This window comes from Bufo bufo, chromosome 2 (genome assembly GCF_905171765.1).
Source record: "Bufo bufo chromosome 2, aBufBuf1.1, whole genome shotgun sequence".
Taxonomy (NCBI): domain Eukaryota; kingdom Metazoa; phylum Chordata; class Amphibia; order Anura; family Bufonidae; genus Bufo; species Bufo bufo.
The window spans coordinates 57,188,912-57,208,942 of record NC_053390.1 but is presented as its reverse complement, the minus strand read 5'-3'; the positions used below and the strand labels follow the sequence as shown (position 1 = coordinate 57,208,942).

The 20,031-nt window shown below is 49.8% G+C and overlaps 1 protein-coding gene and 1 long non-coding RNA gene across 4 annotated transcripts in view; one reads left to right on the top strand and one right to left on the bottom strand.

The window, feature by feature from the left end:
* The window catches only part of PIAS2 (protein inhibitor of activated STAT 2), an 83,831-nt gene that overhangs the window by 18,834 nt on the left and 44,966 nt on the right, over positions 1-20,031 (bottom strand). For all 3 annotated transcript variants that reach the window (XM_040421144.1, XM_040421145.1, XM_040421146.1), the window contains exons 6-10: positions 15,553-15,687; positions 15,330-15,435; positions 13,841-13,914; positions 13,124-13,284; positions 12,641-12,774 (exon numbers count right to left, since the gene is read on the bottom strand). In XM_040421144.1, the coding sequence (XP_040277078.1) occupies positions 12,641-12,774; positions 13,124-13,284; positions 13,841-13,914; positions 15,330-15,435; positions 15,553-15,687 (610 nt within the window). The remainder of the gene's footprint in view (positions 1-12,640; positions 12,775-13,123; positions 13,285-13,840; positions 13,915-15,329; positions 15,436-15,552; positions 15,688-20,031) is intronic.
* On the top strand, positions 1,769-19,053 carry LOC120992277. Its single transcript, XR_005776953.1, has 3 exons — positions 1,769-1,779; positions 18,160-18,163; positions 18,877-19,053. It is a non-coding gene; the product is annotated as an uncharacterized LOC120992277 (long non-coding RNA).

The following is a 20,031-nucleotide window of genomic DNA, read 5'->3' as shown; positions in this document are numbered from 1 at the left end:
TCAGAGCTGCAACATCACTGGAGTGCCCAAAAGCACAAGGTGTGCAATACTCAGAGACATGGCCAAGGTAAGAAAGGCTGAAAGACGACCACCACTGAACAAGACACACAAGCTGAAACGTCAAGACTGGGCCAAGAAATATCTCAAGACTGATTTTTCTAAGGTTTTATGGACTGATGAAATGAGAGTCTTGATGGGCCAGATGGATGGGCCCGTGGCTGGATTGGTAAAGGGCAGAGAGCTCCAGTCCGACTCCAGCAAGGTGGAGGTGGAGTACTGGTTTGGGCTGGTATCATCAAAGATGAGCTTGTGGGGCCTTTTCGGGTTGAGGATGGAGTCAAGCTCAACTCCCAGTCCTACTGCCAGTTTCTGGAAGACACCTTCTTCAAGCAGTGGTACAGGAAGAAGTCTGCATCCTTCAATAAAAACATGATTTTCATGCAGGACAATGCTCCATCACACGCGTCCAAGTACTCCACAGCGTGGCTGGCAAGAAAGGGTATAAAAGAAGAAAATCTAATGACATGGCCTCCTTGTTCACCTGATCTAAACCCCATTGAGAACCTGTGGTCCATCATCAAATGTGAGATTTACAAGGAGGGAAAACAGTACACCTCTCTGAACAGTGTCTGGGAGGCTGTGGTTGCTGCTGCACGCAATGTTGATGGTGAACAGATCAAAACACTGACAGAATCCATGGATGGCAGGCTTTTGAGTGTCCTTGCAAAGAAAGGTGGCTATATTGGTCACTGATTTGTTTTTGTTTTGTTTTTGAATGTCAGAAATGTATATTTGTGAATGTTGAGATGTTATATTGGTTTCACTGGTAAAAATAAATAATTGAAATGGGTATTTGTTTTTTGTTAAGTTGCCTAATAATTATGCACAGTAATAGTCACCTGCACACACAGATATCCCCCTAATATAGCTAAAACTAAAAACAAACTAAAAACTACTTCCAAAAATATTCAGCTTTGATATTAATGAGTTTTTTGGGTTCATTGAGAACATGGTTGTTGTTCAATAATAAAATTAATCCTCAAAAATACAACTTGCCTAATAATTCTGCACTCCCTGTATATATATATAAGAAAAATGGCGGCACTGACTGCAATCAGAAAAAATGGGTGCACGTTCCAGGGGAATCGACCTCTTACCCCAATCAATGAATCCAGAAAATGGACGCCACTCCAGCTGTTGCACCGTATGGTTGAATAAAGAAAACTTCACTTTTATTCAGCTGGAGTGGCGTCCATTTTCTGGATTCATTGATTGGGGTAAGAGGTCGATTCCCCTGGAACGTGCACCCATTTTTTCTGATTGCAGTCAGTGCCGCTATTTTTCTTTATATATATACATATATACATATACACAGTACAGACCAAAAGTTTGGACACACCTTCTCATTTAAAGAGTTTTCTTTATTTTCATGACTATGAAAATTGTAGATTCACACTGAAGGCATCAAAACTATGAATTAACACATGTGGAATTATATACATAACAAACAAGTGTGAAACAACTGAAAATATGTCATATTCTAGGTTCTTCAAAGTAGCCACCTTTTGCTTTGACTACTGCTTTGCACACTCTTGGCATTCTCTTGATGAGCTTCAAGAGGTAGTCCCCTGAAATGGTTTTCACTTCACAGGTGTGCCCTGTCAGGTTTAATAGGTGGGATTTCTTGCCTTATAAATGGGGTTGGGACCATCAGTTGCGTTGAGGAGAAGTCAGGTGGATACACAGCTGATAGTCCTACTGAATAGACTGTTAGAATTTGTGGCAAGAAAAAAGCAGCTAAGTAAAGAAAAACGAGTGGCCATCATTACTTTAAGAAATGAAGGTCAGTCAGTCAGCCGAAAAATTGGGAAAACTTTGAAAGTAAGGGCTATTTGACCATGAAGGAGAGTGATGGGGTGCTGCGCCAGATGACCAGGCCTCCACAGTCACCGGACCTGAACCCAATCGAGATGGTTTGGGGTGAGCTGGACCGCAGGAGTGAAGGCAAAAGAGCCAACAAGTGCTAAGCATCTCTGGGAACTCCTTCAAGACTGTTGGAAGACCATTTCAGGGGACTACCTCTTGAAGCTCATCAAGAGAATGCCAAGAGTGTGCAAAGCAGTAATCAAAGCAAAAGGTGGCTACTTTGAAGAACCTAGAATAGGACATATTTCCAGTTGTTTCACACTTGTTTGTTATGTATATAATTCCACGTGTTAATTCATAGTTTTGATGCCTTCATAGTCATGAAAATAAAGAAAACTCTTTAAATGAGGTGTGTCCAAACTTTTGGTCTGTACTGTATATATACAAACATACACACACACTATAGAGGACAGTATACTGTATATATACACACACACACTACAGTATACTGTATATATACACTAGAGGACAGTATACTGTATATATATATATATATATATATATATATACACACACACACACTACAGAGGACAGTATACTGTATACACACACACACACACACACTACAGTATACTGTATATATACACACACACTACAGTATACTGTATATATACACACTACAGAGGACAGAATACTAATATATATATATATATATATATATATATACACACATACATACACATACACACACACACACAGGACAGTATACTGTATATATACACACACCACAGAGAACAGTATACTGGGAGGGAGGGTTAGGGGTGGGTTATTTAATACTGTCTTTCTTTTTATTCCTTGGCTACCACAAATGAAGAGGTATATCTTTGTATAAGGTGCCTTTATTTTTGTAAACTGGTTGTCATTTATGAACGTCTTGATAACTGTCTGAATGACCAATTGAACTGTATATACCCAATTTTATGCTTGCTGAAGGATTTTTCTTTCCTATGTGTTTGTAATTTGAAAAAATGTTAATTAAAATGATCTGATAAAAAAAAAAAAGAAAAAGCAACATAATTTGAATGCTCCCCATAGGGACTCAAGGCACGAGGAAAGGTATGTCATGGGTCAACACCCTGGGAAGACAGAGGCCGCCACGAAGGCGCCCGACACCAATTCGTACAATGACTACCTGAGGAAGGGGATAGTGTGAAAGTAGTCACAATATCCAGTGGTCGTGCCAAAATACCACATAAGACGGGAGAGAAGGTGATTGTAGGAACCGTGTCCAGCAAATACACCATAGAAACATAGAATGTGTCGGCAGATAAGAACCATTTGGCCCATCTAGTCTGCCCAATATACTGAATACTATGAATAGCCCTTGGCCCTATCTTATATGAAGGATGGCCTTATGCCTATCGCATGCATGCTTAAACCCCTTCACTGTATTTGCAGCTACCACTTCTGCAGGAAGGCTATTCCATGCATCCACTACTCTCCCAGTAAAGTAATACTTCCTGATAAGGAGACTTTTGTATTACTTACCAGTAAAGTCTCTTTCTCGCTCTTCCTTGGGGGACACAGGAAACCATGGGTATAGCTCTGCTCCCTAGGAGGCGTGACACTAAGCGAAAGCTGTAAGCCCCTCCTCCATCAGCTATACCCTTCAGCCTGGAGAAGAGACTGCCAGTTGCGTGTCCAAGTAGTGAAAGATAACCACCAACCGGAAAAAGAACTGTCGAGCCCCAACGGGGGCAACCAAGCCGGAACCACAACTGTAACCCAATGAAGGGCGGGTGCTGTGTCCCCCAAGGAAGAGCGAGAAAGAGACTTTACTGGTAAGTAATACAAAAGTCTCCTTTTCTCGCCCATATTCCTTGGGGGACACAGGAAACCATGGGACGTTCCAGAGCAGTCCCAGAAGGGAGGGACCAGAACAAACTCAACCAACACCAGAGGCATCAATCAACTGCCGCCTGCAACACCAGACGGCCTAAAGCAGCGTCAGCCGACGCATGAGTATGCACCCTGTAGAACTTGGTGAAGGTGTGCAAGGAGGACCAAGTGGCCGCCTTGCAAATCTGCTCCGAAGAAGCCCGATTTCTCTGAGCCCAGGAAGCCCCGACCGCTCTAGTGGAGTGAGCGGTAACACCAAGGGGAGGAACCCTGCCCTTGGCGAGATAAGCCTCAGTAACAGCCATCTTGACAAAACGAGCGATAGCAACTTTGGATGCCGCCATCCCTCTGCGCGACCCTTCCGGGACCACAAAGAGCGAGTCAGTATGCCTGAAAGAGCTGGTTACTTCCAGGTAAATCTTGAGCGCCCTGACAACGTCCAGGCGATGAAGCTTCCTCTCCCGCGGATGGGAAGGGGAAGGACACAAAGAGGGGAGAACGATGTCCTCGTTCAGATGAAAGGCGGAGACCACCTTAGGAAGGAAGGAAGGGACCGGACGAAGAACCACCTTGTCCTGGTGGAACACTAGGAAAGGTTCCAGACAGGAGAGTGCAGCCAATTCGGACACCCTCCGAAGAGAGGTGATGGCTACAAGGAAAATAACCTTGCAGGACAGAAGTCGCAAGGAAACCGTCCGCAGAGGCTCGAAAGGAGAAGCCTGGAGCGCTGAGAGAACCAGGTTCAGGTCCCAGGGCGGTACCGGAGGGCGATACGGGGGAACCGCGTGAGCCACGCCCTGAAGGAAGGTCTTGACAGGACCAAGGGGGGCCAGTGGGCGCTGAAACAAAATGGACAGCGCAGATACCTGACCCTTCAAAGAACTAAGGCCTAGACCTTGGGCCAGTCCGCTCTGCAGGAAGGACAAAACGGTGGGGAGAGAAAAGCGGAGCGGAGGAATCCCCAGATCGGCACAGAACCCCAAAAAAGTCCTCCAGGTCCTATAATAGATCCTAGAAGAGGACGGCTTACGGGCGCGGATCATGGTGCGGACGACGTCCGCAGAAAAGCCCCTACGTGTCAGGACGGTGGTCTCAACAACCACGCCGTCAAACGTAGGGACCCTAAACGCGGGTGGAAGATCGGTCCCTGAGAGAGAAGATCTTCCCTGGCGGGCAGTGGCCAGGGCGCGTCTGCCAGGAGCAGCATGAGGTCGGCATACCAAGACCGGCGGGGCCAGTCCGGAGCGACCAGAATCACCGAGACGCCTTCCGCCGCGATCTTCCGAAGGACCTTGGGCAGGAGAGGGATGGGAGGGAATATGTATGGGCGCGCGAAGCCTCGCCAAGGAAGAACGAGGGCGTCAGCTCCGCAAGCTCCCGGATCCCTGGCCCTGGACAGATAGGCGGGGACCTTGTGATTGAATTTTGAGGCCATGAGGTCCACGTCCGGAATGCCCCAACGAAGGCAAATGGCCTCGAATACCTCCGGGTGAAGAGACCACTCGCCGGGGTCGACGGTGGTGCGACTGAGGAAGTCCGCCGCCCAATTGTCCACCCCTGGAATAAAAATTGCAGATAGGGCCGGGACGTGGGCTTCCGCCCAACGGAGAATGCTGGTGACCTCCCGCATCGCTGCAGCGCTGCGAGTGCCCCCCTGGTGGTTTATGTACGCCACGGCCGTGGTGTTGTCTGATTGTACACGAACTGGATGACCCTTCAGCAGATGAGTCCAGTGTCGTAGAGACAGAAGGGCCGCTCTCAGTTCCAGGACATTGATCGAGAGTTTGGACTCCGATGGAGACCAAATGCCCTGGACGGATCGGGGAGGAAACACGCCTCCCCAGCCCGAGAGACTGGCATCGGTTGTAACCACCAACCAGTTGAGTGGCAGAAAGGACCTGCCCAGAAGAGGGGACTGTAACCACCAGCGGAGAGATGACCGCACCGGAGGCGAAAGATGGAAGGGATGATCCAGAGACTGCGGCGATTTGTCCCAGGAGGAGAGGATCGCCCGTTGGAGAGGGCGGGAGTGAAACTGCGCAAATGGGATCGCCTCGAAGCAGGCAACCATCTGCCCCAATACCCGCATGCAGAAGCGGAAGGACGGTCGACGGTGGAGAAGAAGACCCCGAACCGCCCCACGGAGGATCAGACGTTTTTCCGAGGGAAGACGTACCTCCGCCGCTCCCGTGTCTAAAAGCATTCCCAGGAAGACGAGTTGTCTGGAGGGGGGAAGAGAGGACTTGGGGAAGTTGATGACCCAACCGAACCTCGCCAGAGTCTCTAGAGTGAGATCCACGCTGGCAACCGCTTGAGAAAGGGACTGAGCCTTGATGAGGATATCGTCCAAGTACGGTAGCAGAAAAACACCCCTGGAACGGAGTAAGGCTAAAACCGGGGCCAGGACCTTGGTGAACACCCGGGGGGCTGTTGCCAGTCCAAAGGGAAGGGCGACAAATTGGAAGTGGAGGTCCCCCACGGCGAATCGAAGGAAGCGATGGTGACACTGGGCTACCGGAACATGGAGGTAGGTATCCTGTATATCGATGGAAGACATGAAATCTCCCTGCTCCAGGGAAGCCACCGCGGAGCGGAGGGACTCCATCCGAAACCGTCGAAGGAGGAGAAAACGGTTGAGCTTTTTGAGGTCCAAAATGGGCCGCACCGAACCTCCCTTCTTGGGAACTACAAAGAGGTTCGAGTAGAACCCTTGGAATCTTTCCTCTAGAGGAACGGGGGTAATCACCCCCCTGTCCAGTAAGGCTTGAACGGCCGCGGAGAACGCAGCCGCGTCTTTCGGGTCTCGCGTGGGGCGGGAGCGAAAGAACCGATCCGGAGGGAAGGATGCAAATTCGATTTTGTATCCGGAGGACACAATTTCGAGGGCCCAGGCGTCGGAGACGTGAGCCATCCAGACGTCCTTGAAAAGGAGGAGGAGCCGGCCCCCCACCCGGGTGGGTGGGGGCGCGCCTTCAGGCAGAGGACTGTTTTGCTGCGGGTGTGCGGGCAGCCTGCAGCTTGCGCCAGGAGGGCTGCGCCCGAAAAAACGGCTTCCTACGCTTGTCCTGGGGAGGAGCCGAAGCGGCAGCTGTGGTGGGAGCCCCAGAGGCCCTGCGGGAGGACCGAAAACGAGACGCACCAGGGCGTCCGCGGGGGGCGCCCCTGGCTTGGGGTTGAGGAAGATGGGTGCTTTTACCACCCGTGGCCTCTGAAATAAGTTCGTCTAAGCGGACCCCGAAAAGGCGGGAACCCGCAAACGGTAGCCCCGCCAAGGAACGTTTGGAGGCAGCGTCCGCTTTCCAGACCTTCAGCCAGAGCTCCCTCCTGACGGCAACTGCCAGGGCGGAGGAGCGTGCAATAAGGGCTCCCGCATCAAGGGAGGCCTCACAGACAAAATTCCCGGCCCGAATAATAAGCTGGGCCAAGGAACGTAGGTCCTGGATGGGGATGTCCGAGTCCAACTCCTGTTCCAGCTGCGTACCCCAAGCAGAGATTGCTTTCCCTGCCCAAGCAGAGGCAAAAAGCGGTCTGAGGGCAGAACCGGAGGCAGCAAAAATGCCCTTGGACAGGGTCTCCATGCGACGGTCCTCCGCTGACTGAAGAGAGGACCCGTCGGGAACAGGGATGGCCGTGTTCTTTGACAGCCGGGCCACAGGGTGGTCCACCTTGGGTGGGGAAGACCAGGTGGCCACGACATCGGCCGGAAAAGGATAGCAAATGTCCAGCTTCTTTGGGTTGACAAAACGGGCGTCCGGGCGAGCCCAAGCCTTAGACACCACGGAGGAGAAATCAGAGTGGATTGGAAAGACTTTTGAGGCCTGCCTGGGTCTGATAAAGGAGACGCTAGCTGCGTCCGAGCTAGGGGGGTCATCCTGCACCTTAAAGGTGTCACGTATATCAGAGATGAGTTGACCCATCGCTGAGGCTAGCTTGGACGGCAGGGCCGAGTCCATTTCCAAATCTGAAGCCGCCAATTCACCTTCAGAGAGCGAATCCTTTGGAGAGGAGAGGCTCGTCTGGGTGCGCACGCGTGGCGGGGAGAGGGAGGCATCCGAGGAGGAGGCTCGCTCTACTCTAATACGCTTCTGAGAGTGCCTAGCTCGGGAGGGGTCACTAGGAGAGGGTGAACCCGCTGCAGCGGCAGAAGCAGTGGACCCGGAGGGCGCGACAGTCAGAGTGGCGTCCTGCGGGGTAGGTGGCCTGTCTATTAGGCGGCCCACGACATGAGTGAGGCTTTCCACGGCCTGGGACAGGGATCTAGCCCAGTCAGGCGGGTCAGAGGAAGCAGGGAGCGACACAGCGGGCGACTGAGGCTGCGGTGGAGCTCGGCATGCAGTACAGTGCGGATCAGACTGCCCCCGGGGAAAGGGTTCCCTACAAGCAGTACAGGCATGGTACCATGGCTTGGCGGCTGCAGAAGGGTCTGACATGGTGGAAAGATGTTGCACTTAAAAGTGAGAACCAAGCAACAGTACTGTGGCACGGAGGGGGTTAAACAGTCCTACCAGACCCGGAGATACAAGCGGCAGCTGTAAGGGGAACAGACTGAGGAGGCTGTGGAGGAGAGGCAGCAGCACGGAGCTGAATGGCTTCAGGATCGCACGGCAGAGAGATGAACCCGGAAGTAGCGGAGCGCAGCAGCACGGAGCTGAATGTGTAAGGAAGCTCCGCCCCCCCTCTGCCGCGCTGAAGCCGAAGCAGAGCCGCGCGCGCGCGGCAAAATGATTTTAACCCCCAAGGATGTTGAAGTGCCGGCCATGACATGGCGCCGTTCATGCCAGGAAAACGGCTCCCACCGCGCCTAGATGTAGCAGACGGTTTGCATGTCTGCAGCCGTCCCTGTAAGGCAGCGTTCTAGGACTGCCCTCCAACTAAGCCCGGTAACGTCCCGATATTCCGTGGCGGGGGGGGGGGGGGGGGGGGGGGTTGTCCGGGATTGTAGCAGTGGCCATGTAACAGTGGCCATGTTGGTAGCAGCGGTGGGAGGGAGGAAGGGGAGGCTGGAGCAGCCACTCTCACCATACGCTGTCTTCGCCCTCAGTCCATCCAGCGGGGGTCGCCCCTTCAGCTCCTGGCACCGCGGTGGCAGGAAGCCGGGGGAGGGACTTGGCGTGCGGGCGACCCTGAGCTGGCGGGACGCAGGGGAGCGAGGCTGCCCTGGTCCACCTTGTCTTCTGTGGGGGAGGCGGCAGTGCGGAATTACCGGCACTGGCGCAACTCAACCCCGGGAGAAACAGAGGGGTCTAATGCGCCTCTGTTGTCCCTGTAGGTAGAAAAAAACCGAGTTAAAAACAACAAATACGTAAAAATAAAAATCATAGGATAACAACCCTGCATAAGCAGGGGGTGTCTTGCCTCCTTGGACACTAAGCAAAAACTGGCAGTCTCTTCTCCAGGCTGAAGGGTATAGCTGATGGAGGAGGGGCTTACAGCTTTCGCTTAGTGTCACGCCTCCTAGGGAGCAGAGCTATACCCATGGTTTCCTGTGTCCCCCAAGGAATATGGGCGAGAAATTACTTTTAAACCTTTGCCCCTCTAATTGAAAACTATGTCCTCTTGTAGCAATAACCCCCTGGAACGGGATGCGACAAGAGAGAAGTGAGAGTAGTCGAGGTAGTCAATGTGCAAGCAATCACTCCACCTAAAAAAAGACGGATAATGCGATAGAGCGGAACCTTCCATAGGTAGGGGAATTACTTCACCTATGGAAAGAGGGGGACCCCGACATGATGTACAGTATCCACTGGTAGTGCAAGTACTACTGGTTGTGCAACTACTCCGCCGATGGAAGGAGAGTAATGCTACAGGAACTACAGTAAGCAGTTGTAGTGCCCTGCTCCACCTATAGAAGGGGGAAAACCAACAGGACAGATGATATCCAGTATTAGTGCAATTACTCCGCCTGAGGGGGTTATGCGACAAAACATATGGTATCAGGTGGAAGTGCAAATACTTCCATGCCGCATATGGAAGGAGGCAATGCTACCGGACGGACAAGGTCCAGTGGTAAATGCCCGTATACTGGTAGTTTAACTACTCCGCTTATGAAGGGCGGTAAATGCTACAGGCAAAGCTATGTAGCTAGCGGTAGTGCGAGCACACTGCCTATCCATTGCGCCACTAGCCTCACTGTAGTGCTATAGGGCGATGGGAACTAGGCCCAAAATAGGACCGGAGCTCCAAGGGTTAATTGTTGTTAAAATTACACTGAGCCCCAATCCTATTAACCCTTTCCTGAGTTTTAACGAATCACTTTTCCCCAAGCCACAGGAGCTCTGAGGCAAGGAAGGGGTTAAACAGTAGGTTTGGGGCAGAGCTCAGTGGGCCGCTGGTGGAGCAAAGATATGGGCGCGAAAGTTTCGGGCTCTGAGAACACAGTCCCTACCCCCCAAACACCCTGGAAGAATGCGGTCTAGTAGGCCGCAGACCCGGGGCCTCGCATACAGGCTGGCTGACTGGAAGCGCTTCCCGTTGGGAGAGCAGTGCAGGGAGGGAGCTGGAGTGTCAAGGGGATCTTGCGCCCCCCCCCCCCTTTCCCCCAAACAGAGGAGGCCAGGAACGGGCGTACATATGCCAAGAGGAGAAGCAGCAGCTGCCCCGGAGGCATGCGACCGCTGTAAATGCACCGCAGGGCCTGGAGGAAGGCGAGGGGGCTGGAGACGGGAGATGGAACAGAGGGCCGGTGAATCACGGGCTACAGGAACAGGGCCAAGGTTCTGAAGAAAAAAACTATTTTCCCGTGTTCACAAGAAAACACAGGAGAAGGGGACCCAGCAGAGAAGATTCACCCCTAGAACCAAGTAAAAGGAGGAGAAGGGGGGGCTCAGGCAAAGGGAGGCCAGCAGGAAAGGGTAGGTAATATACTTACCTAGACGTTTTCTGCCCATCCTGATTCCAACAGTGTCACCTTCCTCAGTGTGCTGCCCCTTGGGGAGGGCGTCTACACCGGTAACACGGGGGACTTCTAGAAGTAGGAGACAAGGTAACACTGTTGCTGGCGGGTAACAGCAGATTGGAAGACAAGGATTAACAGTGGATCTTCAGAGGTGGGGAACGAGCAGCGGGCTTGAGGACCCACTGGTCGCTCACCGCCCCCTCAAGTGTGGGGAAAACAGGTGGTTAGAGCCCACCTGTAGGCCGGTCCTGAAAAATCGAAAAGAAAAAAGCTTTGGCAGACCAGCAGGAAAACATGTCTGCCTCCTACGAACACTAGTCTAAAACTGATTAGCTCAGTGTCTGCAGGAGCGGTATAGCTGAGAGGAGGAGCTAACACTTTTTTGCTTAGTGTCGCCTCCTAGTGGCAACAGCTATACCCATGGTCTTCCGTGTCCCCCAATGATACAAGCGAGAAAGGACATTAATCATCGAATATCTTCTTCACTTTTAAGATCTTTTCCACAAAGCACATATCCAGATCCAATCAGACAACCTGGTCTCTGTCTTCTACCTCAACAAACAGGGAGGTACAAGGAGCAAGCTTCTGGAACAAGAGTCTGAATTGGGCTGAGAAGCATGTTGCAGACATTTCTGCAGTCCACATAAGGGGTATAGACAACTCTGCAGCCAACCTCCTGAGCAGACCGACAGTCTTTACTACGGGGGAATGAGAGGTGAACATGGACATATTCCATCTAATCACCCGGTACATGGCGAATCGGTACAACACCAAGCTGAAGAACTTCTATTCCTTCTTCAAAGCGGATCATCCAATAGCATTAGATGCCTTCTCCCAGTGCTGGAACAGTGGTCTACTGTACATATTTCCTTCGCTACCGGTCATTCAGAAGGTTCTTCGCAAGTTTAGGAGAGTCCGACCAGACGTGGTTCAAATAATTCTATTGTGGCCTGTGGGGCATGGTTTGCAGACTTTTTATAACTTTCGAAAGGAGAATATTGGTGTCTGCCTCTCAGGAAAGATCTTCCTCTCCGGAAGAGAATTCCACTACCTCAACCCTGCGCTCCTTCATCTGACAGCCTGAAGGTTAAGAGGTCAAGATAGGCTAGCCATGGACTTCCCAATTCTGTAGTATCTACTCAACTATCCTCCTGTAGACCATCCACTAAAAGTATCTCAGAGTTTGGGGAATTTTCAGTGACTGGTGCAGAAAACAGGCTACGTATCTTGCTTTTACTTCAATAAGGTTATGAGAAAAGTTTAAAGATCAATGCTCTTCCGTGTTCATTTTACAGCAGTAAAAGTCTTTTTGGACTTCAATTTTTTCATTCTCAACTAGCCAGAAGATTTTTTAAGAGCATTAAGGCATCTACAACCTAATATTCGTTCTCCAACTCCAATATGGGATTTAGCCTTCGTCGTTAAAAGAATGAATCAGACTCGTGTAAAATGAAGAAGTGTATAGGAACGAGCTGTCCCATTGAAATGAATGGGACGGCTTGGGTGTAATTACACCTGCCCACCACTGCAGATGCGACGGCGAGCAGGTAAACAATGAAGCGCTCCCTCTCTTCAAACAGATGATCGGCGGGGGTGCTGGGTGTCAGACCCCCGCCGATCTGATATTGATGACCTATCCTGAGGATAGGTTATCAATAAATCTAACTTGGACAACCCCTTTAAGTCCGTGGGTGCTGCCAAGGACGATGAGGAAGAGTAACATTTACTTACCTGAAATTTCCTTTTCCTTGAGTCTGAGGCAGCACAATTTTTTCCCTCACTAATAAAACTTTTTTGCAGTTAGTTTGGTTTTTTTCCCCCACAGTGTGCAGTGATGTAGGCAGAGTTTATATACTGGCTGTAGTTCAGTTTGTTAACTCTTTTCATGCAGTTTTTGTTTGTTCTTTTCTTTGACAAGGGAAGAATGTTTTCCACAACAATACAACAAAAACTCTTTGTACTATATTGCTCTAACCATACCTTCACTGTGTGAGAACTGTGAGCTTGGTGAGGTCACTGGCTCTTTCTTTGGTCTCATGGGGCACCAGGACCCGTCCTCCTGGAACTGAATCTCATCTACATCTGAGCACTGGTTGAGAATCTCCATGAAGAGTCTGTCAAGAATATACAGTAGTATCGAGATCAGACAGGGACATAAGGTCTTTCTGGAAGATGCTTACATTTTAAAAAGGGAACCAGTCTTGAGTTTCACACTAAACCACAACCAGTATGAACTCCTGACAGTCTCCCTCATTAGAGAATTTTTTTGGGGGGGGGAATTTTAGAAAAAAACTTAACCAGGGAGAAGGAGAAGGAGAAGGGTCCACTCCCTGCCCAGCATAATCGACAGGGAGAGACAATCTGGCATTGTGGTCTGTAATGTGAGACGTACTGCTTCTACTGTAACTACTACAACACAATCTTTCACTTCTGGTCTATGATTTAGGCACCTGGTGTACGTACCCATCTAATATGAGACTCTCGTAGCTGGCCTTCTTGTCACACACAGGACAGATCCAGGTGGGCTTCTTTTCATTCATTTGCAGGTAAAGTGCAGCGTCAAAGCATTGCAAATGACTACAGGTGACGGCCCGACAAGGGAACGTTAGTCTCATTTTCCCAAGCTAAAGAGCGCAAGATTTCCAAAATGCTTAATCAATATAAAGCAGAAATAAAGGTGATGTCTACAGCACAGCAACATCTCTAGCTCAGAAACACCACTAACGAACATTCCCTCAATGCACAGCGAGATGGGACTAAGCGCCAGCCCCAGGTGGCCAGGCTTATGGAAACTGCCGAGCGGGACGGTGCTCCGCTGTTTCCGTAATTCCTATTACAGTGAATGGAAGCTATGTAAAAAACATCATAGTAGCAGAACAAGTTAAGCTGCTTCCATAACTCCGGAATTATGGAAACAGCCTAGCTGGCTTATTTTACACATGGTTAAAGGGGAATTCAATACATGTCACAAAAGATGATGTCACCAGACAAAAACAGTCAACCTTTTTATGGAATCGATTTACAGATATCTACTAGCCCTGAGCCCTTCATTATGTCTCTTCCACACTTTGTGCCATCATCCTGCTTCCAGTGTGTTCACTGGGTATATAATGTAATATCTGCCTGTAATGCTTATTAATAAGAAAATTATAGATATTTTTACTGCAAAGTGGTACTTACAGGGCACATCAATGAAACACGCAGGCTAGTGGTGGCAATCTCACTGTCTGGATCTGCCGTCAGCTTCTCTTTTACTGGGAAGTAAAAAAAAAATCCCAAATATCATAAGGTCAGAAAACAAAAATCATCATAATTAAAGGGTTCCTGTCACCATATTTAACCTTATTAAGCTAGCTGACATTAGCGATGTGCTGTGCTCTGATGAAATCTCGCGCCGTTTAGCATTCGGCGCAGTGAGGGAAAGACACTCACAGGCTGCCAGCTCCTAGAGGCTAATTAGCAGATTATAAAAGTTAGATTTCTAGCGTAACGGGGGCATAGATAAAAGTAGGAATAGGCTAGTTAGGTTAGGTTTAGCTGACATTAGCACATCTCTAATGTCAGCTAGATTAATAGGGTTAAATCTGGTGACAGAAACCCTTTAAAAACTCTGTCGTATTAGCAAAGTACCCAACAGGTATGCTTGAACCTATACAAGAAAGGCTACAGGATTTCTGTTCCTGCACAATGCACCTATATCGAGAATGCAGCGTGGAAGGTGGTGGCTGGAGGACACACTGCTCCCCTTCATTTCTATGGGGCCGACAGAAATAGTAGAGCCCCATAGAAATGAATGGAGGGCGGCTGCGCACTGCGCCCTCCACAACTCTCAGGGATCCATTCTTGATGTAGGTGCGAGTCCAACCTCTGGGATATGCCCGCATTGTCTGAAATGGGAATACCCCTTTAAATTTAAACAGGTACTTAAAGGGGTTGTCCAGTATTTTGACATTGATAACCCGTCCTCACACAGGCCATCAATATCAGATCTGACACCCCGCCATTTGGCTGCTCCGGAGTAGTTCCAGCCACTGAAGTCGACACCAGAAATACAAAGCTCGATCCTTGGTGTAATGGACTGAGATGGTTACTGCATTGCTGGTCCCACTGAAGTTAATGGGAGTGAGGTTGCAGTTACCAGCACCAGTACTGCACATATAAGACAACTGATCAGCAGTGGTGCAGGGTGTCAGACCGCTGATTATTATTATTATTATTTTTTATGAAATATTAAGCAACTTTCTAAATAAAATTCATTAAACATTTTCTACCATTTTGTTTCTGCAGAGTGTAAGTTCTTCACTTAGCTGCTGTAAAACCTGACCTAAATCTGTCAGTGCTCTGCTCCCGTCTCCAACGGCTCCCTCTACCTTCTCTCTGTGTTAGAGATAGCAGAAGGAAGGGGGCAGAGACTGTACATGGCAGATCAGAGTGTGGAAGGAGAAAAGAATCCAAGGAGGGAAGATCACAATGGCTATAGATATACATACACAAGGTGGTTTGCAAGGGGAAGACAGGGAACACACAGACCTCACATTTAGCATGTATTACTGGGAGGGGCACGTCCACATGAGAAAGGTGTGAAAATAAGAGCAGGTTGTACATTTAATATCAGGAGGTCCGAAAAGAAATGAAAATCCATGACCAGATATGACGCTCGTACACTTACTCAGAGCCCTAGAATGGTCTGGATTTCTGATGCCTTTCATCTTTAGCTTCTGTAATAAGACTGCAGATGTCAGCTGACGCACCAGGTACACAGACATGGAATAATTCTAGAGAAAAAAAAAAGAAGTTAAAAAATGCATATAAAATGTGCGATTAAAATGGAAATCACTGTTTATACACATCATGACCTCCTAATCAGTATGTAATGCTAGGAACTCACCCACCTTCCCAATCTCTGAAGCCCAAGAGATAGAGACTTGGTTTGGGACAGCGGATGACAGGCGAACAAGAGATGTGATGTTCAGTGGGCGCCCTGGTCGCTTCTGCTCAACACCATTTTTCGGTGGTGGGGCACAGCCCTGGAACAGAACAAAGGCGAAAATGCTTCAAGCGCATACAGTGCGCTAGTCACAGTAGCAAATCAGATGGCCCTGAAAAAAAGTCCACTATGAGTAGTCAAAATGGTTGTGCAGTGGCATAATATCGATGACCTATCCTCAAGAGAGGATATCAGATCAGCGGGGGTCTGACTCGCGGTCCTCCCACCAATCACCGCTTGAGGGGGGCCAAGGCGTTCGTACAAACGCTGCGAGCTCTTCATTGTTTGATTACTATCCCTTATAGTGGCGGTGCGGTACAACTGCTGGTCCTATTCACTCGCATGAGTGACACTACCTTCAAACCAGGGCTGTGGAGTCGGAGTCTGAGGCAATTTTGGGTAACTGGAGTCGGAAAAAAATTAACCGAATAAAAAAAGCAAGTTTAAATGTCCCAATTCACAAAAAGTTATAATTAATTACCGTATTTTTCGCCCTATAAGACGCACCTAGGTTTTTGAGGAGGAAAATAAGAAAAAATTATATTTTGAACCAAAAGGTGTGCTTTTGAACTAATGGTGGTCTGTGGATGGCACTGTTATGGGGGCATCTGTGGATGGCACTGTTATGTGGGATCATTGTGGGGGCATCTGTGGATTGCACTGTTATGGGGGCATCTATGGATGACACATAAAGCATCTTATCTTATGTGTCATCCACAGATCCCCCACTAACTTTTTGGCAGTCAGGAGGCCGGGCGGGCGCTCGCAGCGTAGCTCACTACGTCACGCGCCTGCTTCATTCATAAAGTGGGCGGAGCAGGCGCGTGACGTAGTGAGCTACGCTACGAGCGCCCACCCGGCCTCCTGACTGCCAAGAAGTTAGTAGTAAGTAGTACAGCGCTAGATTTAAGATGATTGGAATACTTTAACAATACCCACAAGTTAGATATGATTACCGTATACTACAGTGAGCGGGGCCCGGTGTAGTAGAATACAGTAACTGCAGCGGGGCCCGGTGTAGTAGAATACAGTGACTGCAGCGGGCCCCGCTGCCATTACAGAAACAGATGCCGGCCCCCAGCCCCTCCTCCCTCTCAGCCTATTCACCGGACAGTCGCAGCATTCGCCCCATAAGACACACTGCTATTTCCCCCCCATTTTTGTAGGGTGAAAAATACGGTACTTCTCTACTGTAAGAATAAAGGCCAATGCATGCAGTGCGTCACGTTACCGCAAAACGAACACGTTAAGTGACCGTGAAGAAGCATGCTTTTCATATGCTTCACTATATGGCACGCAATGCACAGTTAAGGAGCGGCAATACTTATATTTTCCATTGTGTTGTGTTCCGCTGTTACAGGGAACGCAACGCCCATGGTTAACCTAGTCTCTCACTGATAACTGATTAAGTAAATATGTTTTTTGCAGGACTAGACACTTGTACAAGTGAAGGGAATGGATGGTCAATAGCTCAAGACTGAAGCTGTAAACCATTTGAAAAACTGCTGTCATTCAGCTAAGGCTATAAAAACTTGTAAACCCACATTGTTAGCTTAAACTTTAAACATGACTATGGGATTCTACTAGGGAAATCAGGTTTTACAATAAATGTCCCTTCCCCTGCCCCGTCCTGGATCCTCCCACTGCCCGATCTTCAGCAGAAGATCAGCACACAAAGGAGAAGGCAGCGGCTTCCTAGCCAGTAGTTCTGTGGTAATGACATGTATGTTGCCTTTCTTTCCTTCAAGGTATGTATAAAATACATTCGCAGTCGGGGAGTCGGAAGTACCAAAAACTGAGGAGTTGGAGTCGGAGCATTTATCTACCGACTCCACAGCCCTGCTTCAAACAGTTGATCACCAGAGGTGCCAGTAGTAGGATCCTTACCAATCTAATACTGCTGACCTATTCTGAAGATCAATATTAACCCACTGCACACCAAGTAGTTGAACAGAGGTGTCACGTATTTTAGCCTCTCCCAGACATTGTGTTGCTGGTGAATCCAATCTAAAGGGCTGTTTCATCAATTAAAGGGTTATCCTTACAATATAATTACCGAATTCATTCCTCACTGCGTTCAAGATATCTGCTTGCAGTCATTCAACTACAAACCCTTCCTGCTTACTTCCACTGGCTGAAGATCTAATCTAGCCACGATGGCGCTCAGCTCTGGTGTTTCCACATGTGCAGGTTTTTTTCATATAGTTTTTGAAGACCAAATCAGGAGTGAATCATAAAAGGAGAGAAAGCATTAAAGGGGTTGAACCCGGATATATCCCCATTTTCACCCAGGCAGCCCCCCTGACTTGAGCATCGGAGCAGTTCATGCTCCAATGCTCTCCTTTGCCCTGCGCTAAATCGCGCAGGGCAAAGGCATTTTCTGGAGTTCCCGTGACAAACCGGGCTCTCCATGGGCCTGCCTGGTGGAGGCTTCTGCCCAGCAGTGAGCCTGGTGATGTCACTGGCACTGATGGGCGGTCTTTAGCGCTGCCCTAGACCGTAAAACAGCTAGGGCAGTGCTAAATCTGGCGCATCAGAGCCGGTGACGTCACCGACCACACTGCTGGGCAGAGGCCTCCGCCCGGCAGTGTGTTATAGTAAATAAAAGAGCCCTTGCCCTGTGCGATCCTGCATTTCATGTTCCTATGCTAACATCAGTGGGGCTGTCTGGGTGAGATTATGGGCAAAAATGGATTTTTTGTACTCACCGTAAAATCCTTTTCTCGTAGTAGGCATTGGGGGACACAGCACCATGGGTATATGCCCAGCTGCCACTAGGAGGCTGACACTAGAAACAAAAAGGTGTTGGCTCCGCCCAGGTGGGCTATACCCCTCTGCAAGAGCCGAGATACACCAGTCGGTACAAAAGCAGTAGGAACGCCATACACCTGAACAAACAGAAAACTGAACGCCAACAAGTCTTCAACTGGGGAAACCCAACGACCACAAATCGCCGGGACCACAACAAGAAGAAACTCAGTAAGAAAATGGGAGGGATCTGTGTCCCCCAATGCCTACTACGAGAAAAGGATTTTACGGTGAGTACAAAAAATCCATTTTTCTCGTGCATGGCATTGGGGGACACAGCACCATGGGACGTCCCAAAGCAGTCCCTGAGGGAGGGAAGAAGAACGCCATGTCGCCAATCTAAAGCACAGCTGCTTGCAGAACCTTGCGCCCCAGGCTAGCGTCAGCGGAAGCCAGAGAATGAATGTGATAAAACTTAGAGAAAGTGTGAACTGACGCCCAGGTGGCGGCCCGGCAGACCTGGGAAGCAGATGCCTGATGACGCACCGCCCAGGAAGCCCCAACTGCCCTAGTCGAATGAGCGGTCAACCTGGAAGGGGGAGCACGGCCCTTTGCGATATAGGCCTCCTTGACAGCCGACCGAACCCAGCGAGAGATGGTAGCCTTGGAGGCAGGCAAACCCCTACGAGGACCCGCCGGGACCACGAAAAGGGAATCCAAACGACGGAAAGGTTCCGTGAGGCGAAGGTACAGGCGAAGGGCCCGAACAACGTCAAGGCAATGGAGGGATTTCTCCCTAGGGTGAGAAGGATTAGGGCAGAAAGAGGGAAGGACGATCTCTTCATTGATATGAAACGAGGAGACCACCTTTGGAAGAAAAGAGGGAACGGGACGCAACACCACCTTGTCCTGATGGAAAACCAGGAAAGGCGAACGGCAAGAAAGCGCCGCCAGTTCGGAAACCCGGCGGATGGAGGTGACTGCCACTAAGAAGGCCACCTTGAACGAGACAAACGACAGAGAGATCTCTGCCAAAGGCTCGAAGGGAGAAGACTGAAGGGCGCCAAGGACGAGATTCAGGTCCCACGGCTCCACTGGAAAACGAAAGGGGGGGGCTCGGCGAGCGACACCCTGTAGGAAAGTCCTAACCTGAGCCCGCGAGGCCACAGGACGTTGGAAAAGGACTGAGAGGGCCGAAATCTGTCCTCTGAGAGAAGCTAGGCGAAGACCCTTCTCAAAACCGGCCTGAAGGAAGGCCAGAACGTTAGGGACGGAGAAATGAAGAGGGCGGAAGCGCCCAGACTCGCACCAGGCAAAATACGCTCTCCAGGTCCGGTAGTAAATACGGGCTGACTGGGGTTTGCGAGCGTGAAGCATCGTCTGAATGACAGAATCCGAGAGGCCACGGGACTTCAAGACCGCGGTCTCAACGGCCACGCCGTCAAACGAAGCTGAAGTAAATTCGGGTGGTACAGAGGACCCTGAGAAAGGAGATCGTGGCGCAGAGGAAGTCGCCACGGAGCGTCGGCGAGCAGAAACACTAGATCTGCGTACCACGCCCTGCGGGGCCAATCCGGAGCCACCAGGATTGCCGAAACCCGGGCTGCCTTGAGACGCTTGAGCACTCGGGGCAGGA